Raw genomic sequence first — 10628 nt, 5'->3', positions numbered from 1 at the left:
CCCCCCCCCCCTCAATCTACACAAAATACCCCAAAATGACAAAGCAAAAACAGGTTTAGGAATGTATTTAATTTTTTTATTTGTTATAGGTATTTAGACCCTTTACTCAGTACTGTGTTGAAGCCACTTGGGCATCAATTACAGCCTCAAGTCTTCTTGGGTATGACGCTACAAGCTTGGCACATCTGTATTTGGGGAGTCTCCCAATCTTCTCTGCACATCCGAAAGCTCTGTCAGGTTGGATGGGGAGCTTCACTCCACAGCTATTTTCAGGTCTCTCCAGAGATGTTTGATAGGGTTCAAGTCCGGGCTCTGGTTGGGCCACTCAAGGACATGCAGAGACTTGTCCTGAAGCCACTCCTGCGTTGTCTTGGCTGTGTGCTTAAGTTTGTTGTCCTGTTGGAAGGTGAACCTTTGCCCCATTCTGAGGTCCTGACCATGCTTCTCATGGTTGAGAGTCCTTTAGGTGCCTTTTGGCAAACTCCAAGCAGGCTGTCATGTGCCTTTTACTGAGGAGTGGCTTCTGTCTGGCCACTCTACCATAAAGGCCTGATTGGTGGAGTGCTGCAGGGATGGTTGTCCTTCTGGAAGGTTCTCCCATCTCCACAGAGAAACTCTGGAGATCTGTCAGAGTGACCATCGGGTTCTTGATCACCTGCCTGACCAACGCCCTTCTCCCCAGATTGTTCAGTTTGGCCGGGCGCCCAGCTCTAGGAAGAGTCTTGGTGGTTCCAAACTTCTCCCATTTAAGAATGATGAAGGCCACTGTGTTCTTGGGGACCTTCAATGCTGCAGAAATGTTTTGGTGCCCTTCCCAAGATCTGTGCCTCGACACAATCCTGTCTCGGAGCTCTACGGACAATTCCTTCGACCTCATGGCTTGGTTTTTGCTCTGACATGCACTGTCAACTGTGGGATCTTTAATAGACAGGTGTGTGACTTTCCAAATCATGTCTAATCAATTCAAATTACCACAGGTGGACTCCAATCAAGTTGCAGAAACATCTCAAGCATGATAAATGGAAACAGGATGCACCTGAGCTAAATTTCGAGTCTCATCGTAAAGGGTCTGAATACTTATGTAAATTGCACTGTTTTTTATTTTTAATATATTTGCAAAAACATTTTTACAACTGTTTTCGCTTTGCCATTATGGGGTATTGTGTGTAGAATGATAAGGGGGAACATTTATTGAATCCATTTTAGAATAAGGTTGTAACGTAACAAAATGTGGAAAAAGTCAAGGGGTCTAAATACTTTCCGAATGCATTGTACGTCAGCTACAGAAAGGTTCCCAGATGTCCTCTGTGTAAATCTCAAGCCACACTGCTACGATTTCTCCCCATTGTGGACACTCCTATGTCTGATAAGGCTACTCAGGAAGGAGAAGCTCTTGTAACATACTTTGCACTTGAAGGGCCTCTCCTTACTGTGAACGGTCTGGTGCTTCTTCACATAGTTTGCCTCAGTAAAGCGCTTCGCACACGTGGAGCAGGCGTATGGCTTGTCTGCTTCCGTCTTAAGGCTCGGCCTCCCACGTTGTGACCCAATGACACCAGAGGTAGAAGCAGGAGTCACTGCACTCAGGTGGTTAGTCTTTGAGATCCCTCCTTGATCTCTAGACATTGTTTGGGTGTTGTTGGGATTGTGTGTTGTGTTATAGGCTAGGTACCTCTTGTGGTGAACGCCCATCCTTAACCTATCTGTATTGATGGGGTAACGATGAGGTAGGTGAGGAAGGCTAGACCCAGGTCCAAGCCCAGGCTTTCTATGAACCCAGGTACAAGGCATTCGACGAGACTCTGCAGAAGACATGCTTCCTGTTAGAAAACCCACCACTGTCTGTGAAGACTGAAGCCCAGGGTGACCTGCTCTGTTCCATCATGGATACTGTGGTGTTTGTATCATAGGAACAGGAGGGTCTATCTCTATTAGGCCCTGCTTCATCCCTGCACTGAGACTGTGAAGAGAAGGGTCTGGGCTGCAGAATGGATCCCTGACTGGAACCTCTGTCTCTCTGATGACCACCAGGACTGAGGTTGTTCAGACCACCTGTCCACTGGTTGTCTTCTGTATGGTGGAGTCTCTGTCCCTCGCGGTTGGGTCCTGGTTGTGACTCGGGAAGGAAGAGCGACAACTCCTGATCCAGGGTTCTGATCCGGGTCCAGGGTTTGTGCCAGGCCACCTCAGAGGTCCAGTCTCTTCCGCCAGCAACACTGGATATCAGAAGGTCCTCATGGACTGCAGACTGTAAACACACAATTGAACAGAAAATTAAGGTTTATATAAGAAACTCTGCTGTACACACAGAAACATGACACTATAAAATGTTCTCCACAGTCAAGCCCATCTCTAACGCTGATACAAATGTATTATAACAAATTAACTCAATAATTAAGTATAATGTTTTGGTTCGAATGAGATGGGAAACTCAGTCCGTGCAACAAAACAAAAATAACCAAATCAGTCAGCACAGTCAGTTTTGTATTTAACTTCAACAAAATGGTCGTACAGTACTTTTATTGCACAAAACGATACATGACAAGCAGAATAACCTCTCTTTTTACTTTTTCTGTAAATCTGGTACCCTCATTTTGAAAATAATTTCCTCATTATAAAACACCGGCATCAACCTAAAGGGACAAAGTGTGTCACTCTTCATCAGTGAAGCATTTTTACAGACACAATCACACTAACCATCACCATACATCACCATATCATCTACTCCGCCTCATCATACTATAAATCCAATCTCAACAGAATGAACTACAAACTAACTAGTACTACATTACATGGCACTATCCTCTATACATGGGCCGTGTGCATTTTCTGCTGGTGTATCCTGAGGTAGCTCCTCTCTGAAAAGCTCTCCCCGCAGTACATACAGGGGAACGGCCTCTCGCCCGTGTGGACCTTTAGATGCCTCTTCAGTTGGTGCTGGTGGGAGAACCTCTGCTCACACTGGGGACAGTTGTAGGGTTTCTCCAATGTGTGGACCCTCTCGTGTCTCTTCAGGTGACCAGCCTGAGCGAAGCGCATATCACACTGGGTACAGATGAAAGGTCTCTCCCCTGTTTGCATCCTCTGGTGGATCTCCACCTGTTTGGGGAAACTGAAGGCTTTCCCACAGAACGAACACGAGAAATGCTTCTCTTTGCCACCAGATCTGCTGATAGCGTTACTACTACTGTCATTTGTCAATGGGCTTGTGTAGCCATTTAGTGTTGAGGCATTGGCATTGTCTGAGTTCTGGTTTAACATTAGGAGAGTGTGAGGAGGACGAAGGCCAGGAAGTGTCTGTGTTGTCGCAGGGTCCATGTTCCAGTTGATAGATCCTATAGAAGGCAGGCTGAAGGCAGCATCTGCTAGGGGGTTATCCTGAGGAGTCATCAATCAGTTTCTCTGAATCAAAACTATAGGAGCAGGATGGAGCATCAGTAGCTGAGTCTCTGTTCTCTCCCAACTCACACCGACACCTCCCTGTCCTCGCAGACCAAATCTAGGCCTAGCCCTGGTGTCAGCAAGTCTGTTGTCATGGAGACTAAGTTAGATTGTTGGTTTGTGTTCGACTGTCTGTTTCTGGTCGCGGTTAACAGTGTTGTTCCCCAGCCCAGAATTAAGGACGCTGTCCCTTCCACTGACCTCCACTATGTCGCCTTTGTTCCTGCCATGCTCAATGACGTTGTCGCCTGGGCCCTTGGCTGCACCCGTCTGGGTATCCAAGATGACTCCGCAGTCTCCTCTGTTAGCCTCCAGCCAACCATCTACAGGAAGAGGTTAGAAAATAGACTTTACAAACATGGCAGAGAACTCTACATATGACGTTTTTTTTTTTACCTGGTCAAGTTCATACATTATAATGTGTGTGTTTTGTATTTAAACATAAGTTGTATTGATTTAATTTTATGAATGAAGAAAATAAATAAATAATAATAGCCAGGTGCATCACTATTCCCATTGAAGGTTATTACTGTATGTAGGCTATATGTATTTATCCCTTACGTTGCTCCCCCATATTTAGTCCACTCAGCAGATCAATGCTCTCTGGTCCATCTTCTATTGTCTCCTCTTTGACCAGCAGCAGATCAGACTTCCCATCCTCCATGTCTACTGACTGTCAGAGATACAGAGTGAGAGGATGTTGGATCAAGAAATCTGATATGAGCACCCTGCTATGAAGCACCTTCTGATTGGGCAATGAGGGATTGCTGTGAGTGCTATGCAAACAGGTCAATTTATTTGATACTATGCAAACGTGTTAGTTGATTTGATTACTTGACACTCTTTAAGGGTTTGATAATTCAAGGGCATGGTCCCACACCTAAAATGTGTCAAGACCTGGGCCCGTATTTACAAAGAGTCTCAGAGTTAAAGTGCTGATCGTCCCCAGCTGTCTATATAGTCTTATTCATTATGATCTAAAAGGAAAAACTGATCCTAGATCAACACTCCTACTCTGAGAGGCTTTGTGGATACGGGCCCTGACCTAATATCATTCTGACAGTAGTTCACAGTCCACTCGGGAGCCCATATAGACAGTTTACAGTAAGCTCTGTGTGTGACTGTGTGTGGTCCTGTGCTGCTCAGCTGGTTCCTCTGTGGGTTCAGGAGGAGGTGTAGTCTGGTTGTCCTCCATGACCATGGTCCCCTCAGGGTTCTCCAGACCCTCCTCACACCCCTCCTCCTTCACCAGCAGCGCCTCTGGACCCTCCTCCTCCTGGAAGAGAGGTGATACAGATTACACAGACATATACACCCTCAGGTACGTACACACAGATAATAAACACACTTTCAACATGGAGTGTTTACCCATCCCCACTATGTTTGAGTCCTAAACTGTAGTTACAGAATTACTTACTTGTTGTTAAACTCATCATGGTGGACATAAATATGATGTGGGTAAAAACAAGTCAGCTATGATAAGTCAAAAGTCATAAGACAAACCTGACTAAACTATTTTGACGTGTACAGTAGGTGTTTGTTAGTGTGTTTGGTATGTGTAGGTATATTTAGTAAGTGTATATTGGTTATAAAGCGCTGTTGTGTGTTTGCAGAATAGTGTGAGATCAGATGTGATGTATACTAAAGAGAGTCTCAATGAAAGTCTTAGAATGAAAGTCCCATGTTGTCTTTATTAAACAGAAACAAGTTTGAAATAATCCATATGAAAACCACACATACATCTCTCAACAAAAAACCTGCAACGACACTTTTAATTCATTTTCTCATTAAAAGTGTCATTGGGGGAAAAAATTAAGTAGTTGAATGGAAGTAATGAAACATGCATTTGAGAACATCATATAGCATACAGCAGGGGTCTCCAACCTTTTCTAGCATGAGAGCTACTGAAAAAAATGAGATATGTCACAAGCTACTCTTTTTCCTAGCTTTCAAATAGGAACGTTCTTCTCTCCCCTGCAACTCTTCCCTGGGTCCTTACTGTATAAGAGAAAGACGTGTTTTCTGTCAATACACCTGGTAAATTCATGGTTAATAAACAACTAGGGGGGCCCTGTAAAATCAGTTTTTTTCCCCCCAAAATAGTATTTTTGGTCTGCCTGGAAGAATACCAAAAAACTATTCGCCTATAATTGCGCATCTGGCCCTTTATGCATCTAGCGATGGTTCTGTACTACTGCTGCTCATTTCATGGCAAAGTTAGCAGATAACAAATAATAGATACAAACAGTTCATATTTAATTGAAAAGGTTTTGGGGAAACTCAAAAGACAGTTATCACATCAACTGACTACACACAGAGTGATAGACAAATGTCTGCACCACACAGACAGACAGAGGCAATATTGCTGAAAATGTATTGCCAGATAGTGTGTTAAATTGGGCTTTTTCATCCAATAGTGACTAACCAAGGGTGGGATAATGTCAATACAGCGTTGATTAGATAGTAGCTGGGAGCTTGCGGAGTCTGATACTTGTGAGGTTTGTTTATGACATTTTGCGATGGAACACGTGAAAATTGAATGTACTTGCAAAATTTCCTGCAATTATACACATTTTGCGATTGGACGTAGAGAAAATGTTGCATTTTTAAAGCAATTGCCGCCAATTGTCCAGCCCTGGCCTACACAGTACAAACACAATATGTAACAGACTTTTAGGCTTATACAGTTGAAATCAGAAGTTTACATACACCTTAGCCAATTACATTTAAACTAAGTTTTTCCACAATTCCTGACATTTAATCCTAGTAAAAATTCCCTGTCTTAGGTCAGTTAGGATCACCACTTTATTTTAAGAATGTGAAATGTCAGAATAATAGTAGAGAGAAGGTTTTATTTCAGCTTTTATTTATTTCATCACATTCCCAGTGGGTCAGTAGTTTACATACACTCAATTAGTATTTGGTAGTATTGCCTTTAAATTGTTTAACTTGGGTCAAACGTTTCGGGTAGCCTTCCACAAGCTTCCCACAATAAGTTGGGTGAATTTTGTCCCATTCTTCCTGACAGAGCTGGTGTAACTGAGTCAGGTTTGTAGGCCTCCTTGCTCATACACGCTTTTTCAGTTCTGCCCACAAATTGTCTATAGGATTGAGGTCAGTGCTTTGTGATGGCCACTCCAAAACCTTGACTTTGTTGTCCTTAAGTCATTTTGCCACAACTTTAGAAGTATGCTTGGGGTCATTCTCCATTTGGAACAAAGCTTTAACTTCTTGACTGTTGTCTTGAAATGTTGCTTCAATATATCTACATAATTTTCCTACCTCATGATGCCATCTATTTTGTGAAGTGCACCAGTCCCTCCTGCAGCAAAGCACCCCCACAACATAATGCTGCCACCCCCATGCTTTGGAATCGTGTTCTTCAGCTTGCAAGCCTCCCCCTTTTTCCTCCAAACATAACGATGGTCATTATGGCCAAACAGTTCTATTTTTGTTTCATCAGACCAGAGGACATTTCTTCAAAAAGTACGATTTTTGTCCCCATGTGCAGTTGCAAACCGTAGTCTGGATTTTTCTATTGCGGCTTTGGAGCAGTGGCTTCTTCCTTGCTGAGCGGCCTTTCAGGTTATGTCGATATAGGACTTGTTTTACTGTGGATATAGATACTTTTATACCTGTTTCCTCCAGCATATTCACAAGGTCCTTTGCTGTTGTTCTGGGATTTATTTGCACATTTTGCACAAAAGTACGTTCATCTCTAGGAGACAGAACGCGTCTCCTCCCTGAGCGGTATGACGGCTGCGTGGTCCTATGGTGTTTATACTTGCGTACTATTGTTTGTACAGATGAACGTGGTACCTTCAGGCATTTGGAAATTCCTCCCAAGGATGAACCAGACTTGTGGAGGTCTACAATAATTTTTTGAGGTCTTGGCTGATATCTTTTGATTTTCCCATGATGTCAAGCAAAGAGGCACTGAGTTTGAAGGTAGGCCTTGAAATACACCTCCAAATGACTCAGATGATGTCAATTAGCATATCAGAAGCTTCTATAGCCAGGACATAATTTTCGGGAATTTTCCAAGCTGTTTAAAGGCACAGTCAACTTAGTGTTCTGACCCGCTTGAATTGTGATACAGTGAATTATAAGTGAAATGATCTGCCTGTAAACAATTGTTGGAAAAATGACTTGTCATGCACAAAGTAGATGTCCTAACCGACTTGCCAAAACTATAGTTTATTAAGAAGAAATTTGTGGAGTGGTTGAAAAACAAGTTATAATGACTCCAACCTAAGTGTATGTAAACTTCCGACTTCAACTGTATATGCCTTTATATATATCACACAATGTCTGGATGCAATATTCTACCCAGGAAAATTCAACACTGAAATCTGTTAATCTCGTTATTCCAAATGCATCTGTGGGTCTTTTCTGCTGACAAAAATAAAAATGAATCCTTGTCTTTAGTGAAGGGTTTGATCTCAAGTCAGAAGCTATCAAGTGGAATGGTTATTTTTTATTGAGTGGAATGTTTTTTCTGCTGGTGAATCCTGAGGTAGGTCCTCTCTGAGAACCTATTCTCACAAAGGGGGCAGCTGTAGGGTTTCTCCCCTGTGTGACCCCTCTGGTGCCTCTTCAGGTCACCAGCCTGGGCGAAACGCATGTGACACTGGGTACAGCTGTAGGGTTTTTCCCCTGTGTGGACCATCTGGTGTCTCTTCAGGTGGCCAGCCTGGGTGAAGCGCATATGACACTGAGTACAACTAAAGGGTTTCTCCCCTGTGTGGACCCTCTGGTGGATCTCCACCTTCTGGAGGCAGCTGAATCCTTTGTTACAGAACATGCAGAGGAACCGTTTCTCTTTACTGTTGCCTGATGTGGCTCCCCCACCCTGAGCCTGGGCTCTAGTCCTGTCGTTTGAGTTCAATACCTGATCGAAAAGGACGCTGTCATGTGAATCGGAAGGCCCCATCGACGTGGACACTAGGTCGCGATCCCCGAGCATGTGTAAAGGGGAGTGGGTAATGACATCTGGATTTGTCTCTAAGCTTTTCCTGTAATCTAAGAAATCTCTGCCCTGTGAGTGTCCGTCTCCTAGGTGACTAGCTGCATTCCATGGGGGAGGAACGTCGCCCTCCACTTTCACAGTCACTTCATCTACGACCAGACCCTCCCCTTTCTTATCTAGGCACCCTTCAGAGTATACACTACTACTGTGCCGGTTCCAGTCCCCTCTTGACAGATCAGTCTGTGTCTCTAAACCCAAGGGTATGTTGCCAGGGTCCATCTCTGTAACGTAAGAACAAGACGGATCATTACCGCCAGTGTCTAACGCGTCACCATCCCCAAAGGAATGAACCGTCCTCAGGCGAAATATCGGTAAATACTCTGAGCCAGAAGCAGGAGGACAGCCCAGTTGCTCCAGTCTCTCTGGGTCTGATCTGTGGTCAGATCCTGTGTGTAACAGCCTGTGTGTTACAGTTAAAGTATTGGTATCTGTCTCTGTCTTGAGGACGGTGTTCAGCGTTCCACTGACCTCCGTGATGCTGCGTCGGGTTCTGGGCTGCAATGGGGCGGTGGTGGGGTCCTGCATGGCTACAGGGGGCACTCCAGCCAATCCAGTCTGAATGTCTCTGCTTTGCCGTGGGTTCTGCTCTCCTTCAGACCTCTCCTGCTTAACCCCAGAACCTGTATCTGCAGACTGACACAAGAAAAGTGGAGGTTATTACCGGTAAATGAGTTGAATTGTATAACAATGTTGTAGGGAGCTTGATGTACATGTTAGCAAGTGATTAGCTGAGGGGAGCCTTTCTGAAATAAACTTGCCACATTTGATGTACTGTAATTTTGATGTAATACTATTACACTAACCTCTATAACGATAACGTGCTGGGTTGAGGTTCCACTCCCCTCATCAACAGTGATTGGTTGGTCATCTCTCCATGTATTGTGTCCTGCTGGCTTCACAAAGCTCCTGTGGCCTCCAGTGAGATGTCCTTCACCTGAGAAAGTGATTGGGGAAACAAACTTCACATCAGAATAGGCAACCAAAATTAATAATTAATGCATGTGTGTTATATTAAACATAGAGGGAGTAAAATGTAGGCAAGCAATAAACATTTCATAACAACTACTAGTCGAATAAGACATGGGAGAGATGACAAATTTTGGCAAAGAGATTTATTTTGGACTAATACACTTGAAACAAATAGCCCAACTGAAAACTGGAGACATTACTAGTGCCTCCACCGCGATCAAAGGACACAAATAAAAAATGCGTAGTCTTCTAGGGTGGCTAATGCTACTTCCTGATGTTGCCAGGGGTAGACAGGCTCACGTGGTGTGCAACATCCGAAAGTGGTGGTGGAATATTTGCATTAGTACAGTACGCACATTTCGTTCGTGTTTTCCCCACAGAGGAGCCATTAACTCAAGTTAAGAAGGAAACTGAAGCCTTTGCAGCCTGAATGGAAGATGTTTTATGTACCAGCCGGTCCATGGGAGACAAGTGTATTGCTGGCCGAATACATTTAAGATGGACGTAAGATGCCAAACGATGTAAAAGGCCGGTTGGGCTAGGCTATATATATGAACGGCGACAGCCCCCGCTGCCTCCGCCTTCTGCTAAATGTACCTTTTGCCATTCCTCTGTATCTGTCGATGATCTTGACACTACTGGGACGACTGGCGAGGGCGCGCTCTCGCATTATTCTCTCTGCGCGTTCCCGTGCCACCTTCAGTTCCAATAGCTGTAGCTTCCTCCGCAATCCCCTGTTTTCTTTCTGGCTTTGAGTTATTTCCAAACGAAACACTGCATAGTCGTCGTCTACGACTTTACAGATCTCTGCCACGGCTGCATTCGCTAGAACCTCCATGATGGAGGCTATCTGAGTGTGAAAAACCATACAGTTAACGTTAGCCATTTTTAGCTAACCAGCAGCCAGATAGCACCTATAAACAAAGCCCAAATTAAACACTGCCTTGGGTAATTATGTTAAATGTCTAAATTACAACGCATTTTTCTGGTCACTGTTCACTTCTGTTCTTCTTCTTTAAAGTTTTATGGCCGATTACATCTATTGGTGTATTGCAGCCACCTACTGTACGGGGTCTTCTTCTTTGATATTATAGAGGTCCGAAAACGAATGCTATAGGTGCATGCCGCCGCCTACTGTTTTGGCTGTATATCCGCCCAAATAATTAACAAAATACAAATAAACAAGGCA

General features: G+C 44.0%; 2 protein-coding genes across 3 annotated transcripts; both read right to left on the bottom strand.

Annotated features, from left to right (window-relative positions):
* Positions 1-35: 35 nt before the first annotated feature.
* On the bottom strand, positions 36-10533 carry LOC129841200 (zinc finger protein 19-like). 2 transcript variants are annotated; one of them, XM_055909364.1, is made up of 6 exons: positions 10037-10533; positions 9274-9404; positions 8939-9103; positions 4003-4717; positions 3643-3764; positions 36-2248 (listed from the first exon to the last, which is right to left on the bottom strand). In XM_055909364.1, exons 1-4 carry the CDS (start codon positions 10323-10325, stop codon positions 4541-4543), a joined length of 762 nt encoding a protein of 253 aa, XP_055765339.1. In that variant the 5' UTR covers positions 10326-10533; the 3' UTR covers positions 36-2248; positions 3643-3764; positions 4003-4540. The 2 variants fall into 2 exon arrangements, with proteins under 2 accessions (XP_055765339.1, XP_055765338.1); XM_055909363.1 differs by lacking the exons at positions 36-2248; positions 3643-3764; positions 4003-4717 and having other exon boundaries at positions 5113-9103.
* LOC129841209 (gastrula zinc finger protein XlCGF49.1-like) lies at positions 2595-3629 on the bottom strand. Its single transcript, XM_055909373.1, has one exon. It carries the CDS (start codon positions 3388-3390, stop codon positions 2806-2808), a length of 585 nt encoding a protein of 194 aa, XP_055765348.1. The 5' UTR covers positions 3391-3629; the 3' UTR covers positions 2595-2805.
* Positions 10534-10628: the final 95 nt, after the last annotated feature.

The sequence above is a fragment of the Salvelinus fontinalis genome, chromosome 42 (genome assembly GCF_029448725.1).
Source record: "Salvelinus fontinalis isolate EN_2023a chromosome 42, ASM2944872v1, whole genome shotgun sequence".
NCBI classification, from domain to species: domain Eukaryota; kingdom Metazoa; phylum Chordata; class Actinopteri; order Salmoniformes; family Salmonidae; genus Salvelinus; species Salvelinus fontinalis.
This window is presented reverse-complemented; position numbering and strand designations above follow the sequence as displayed.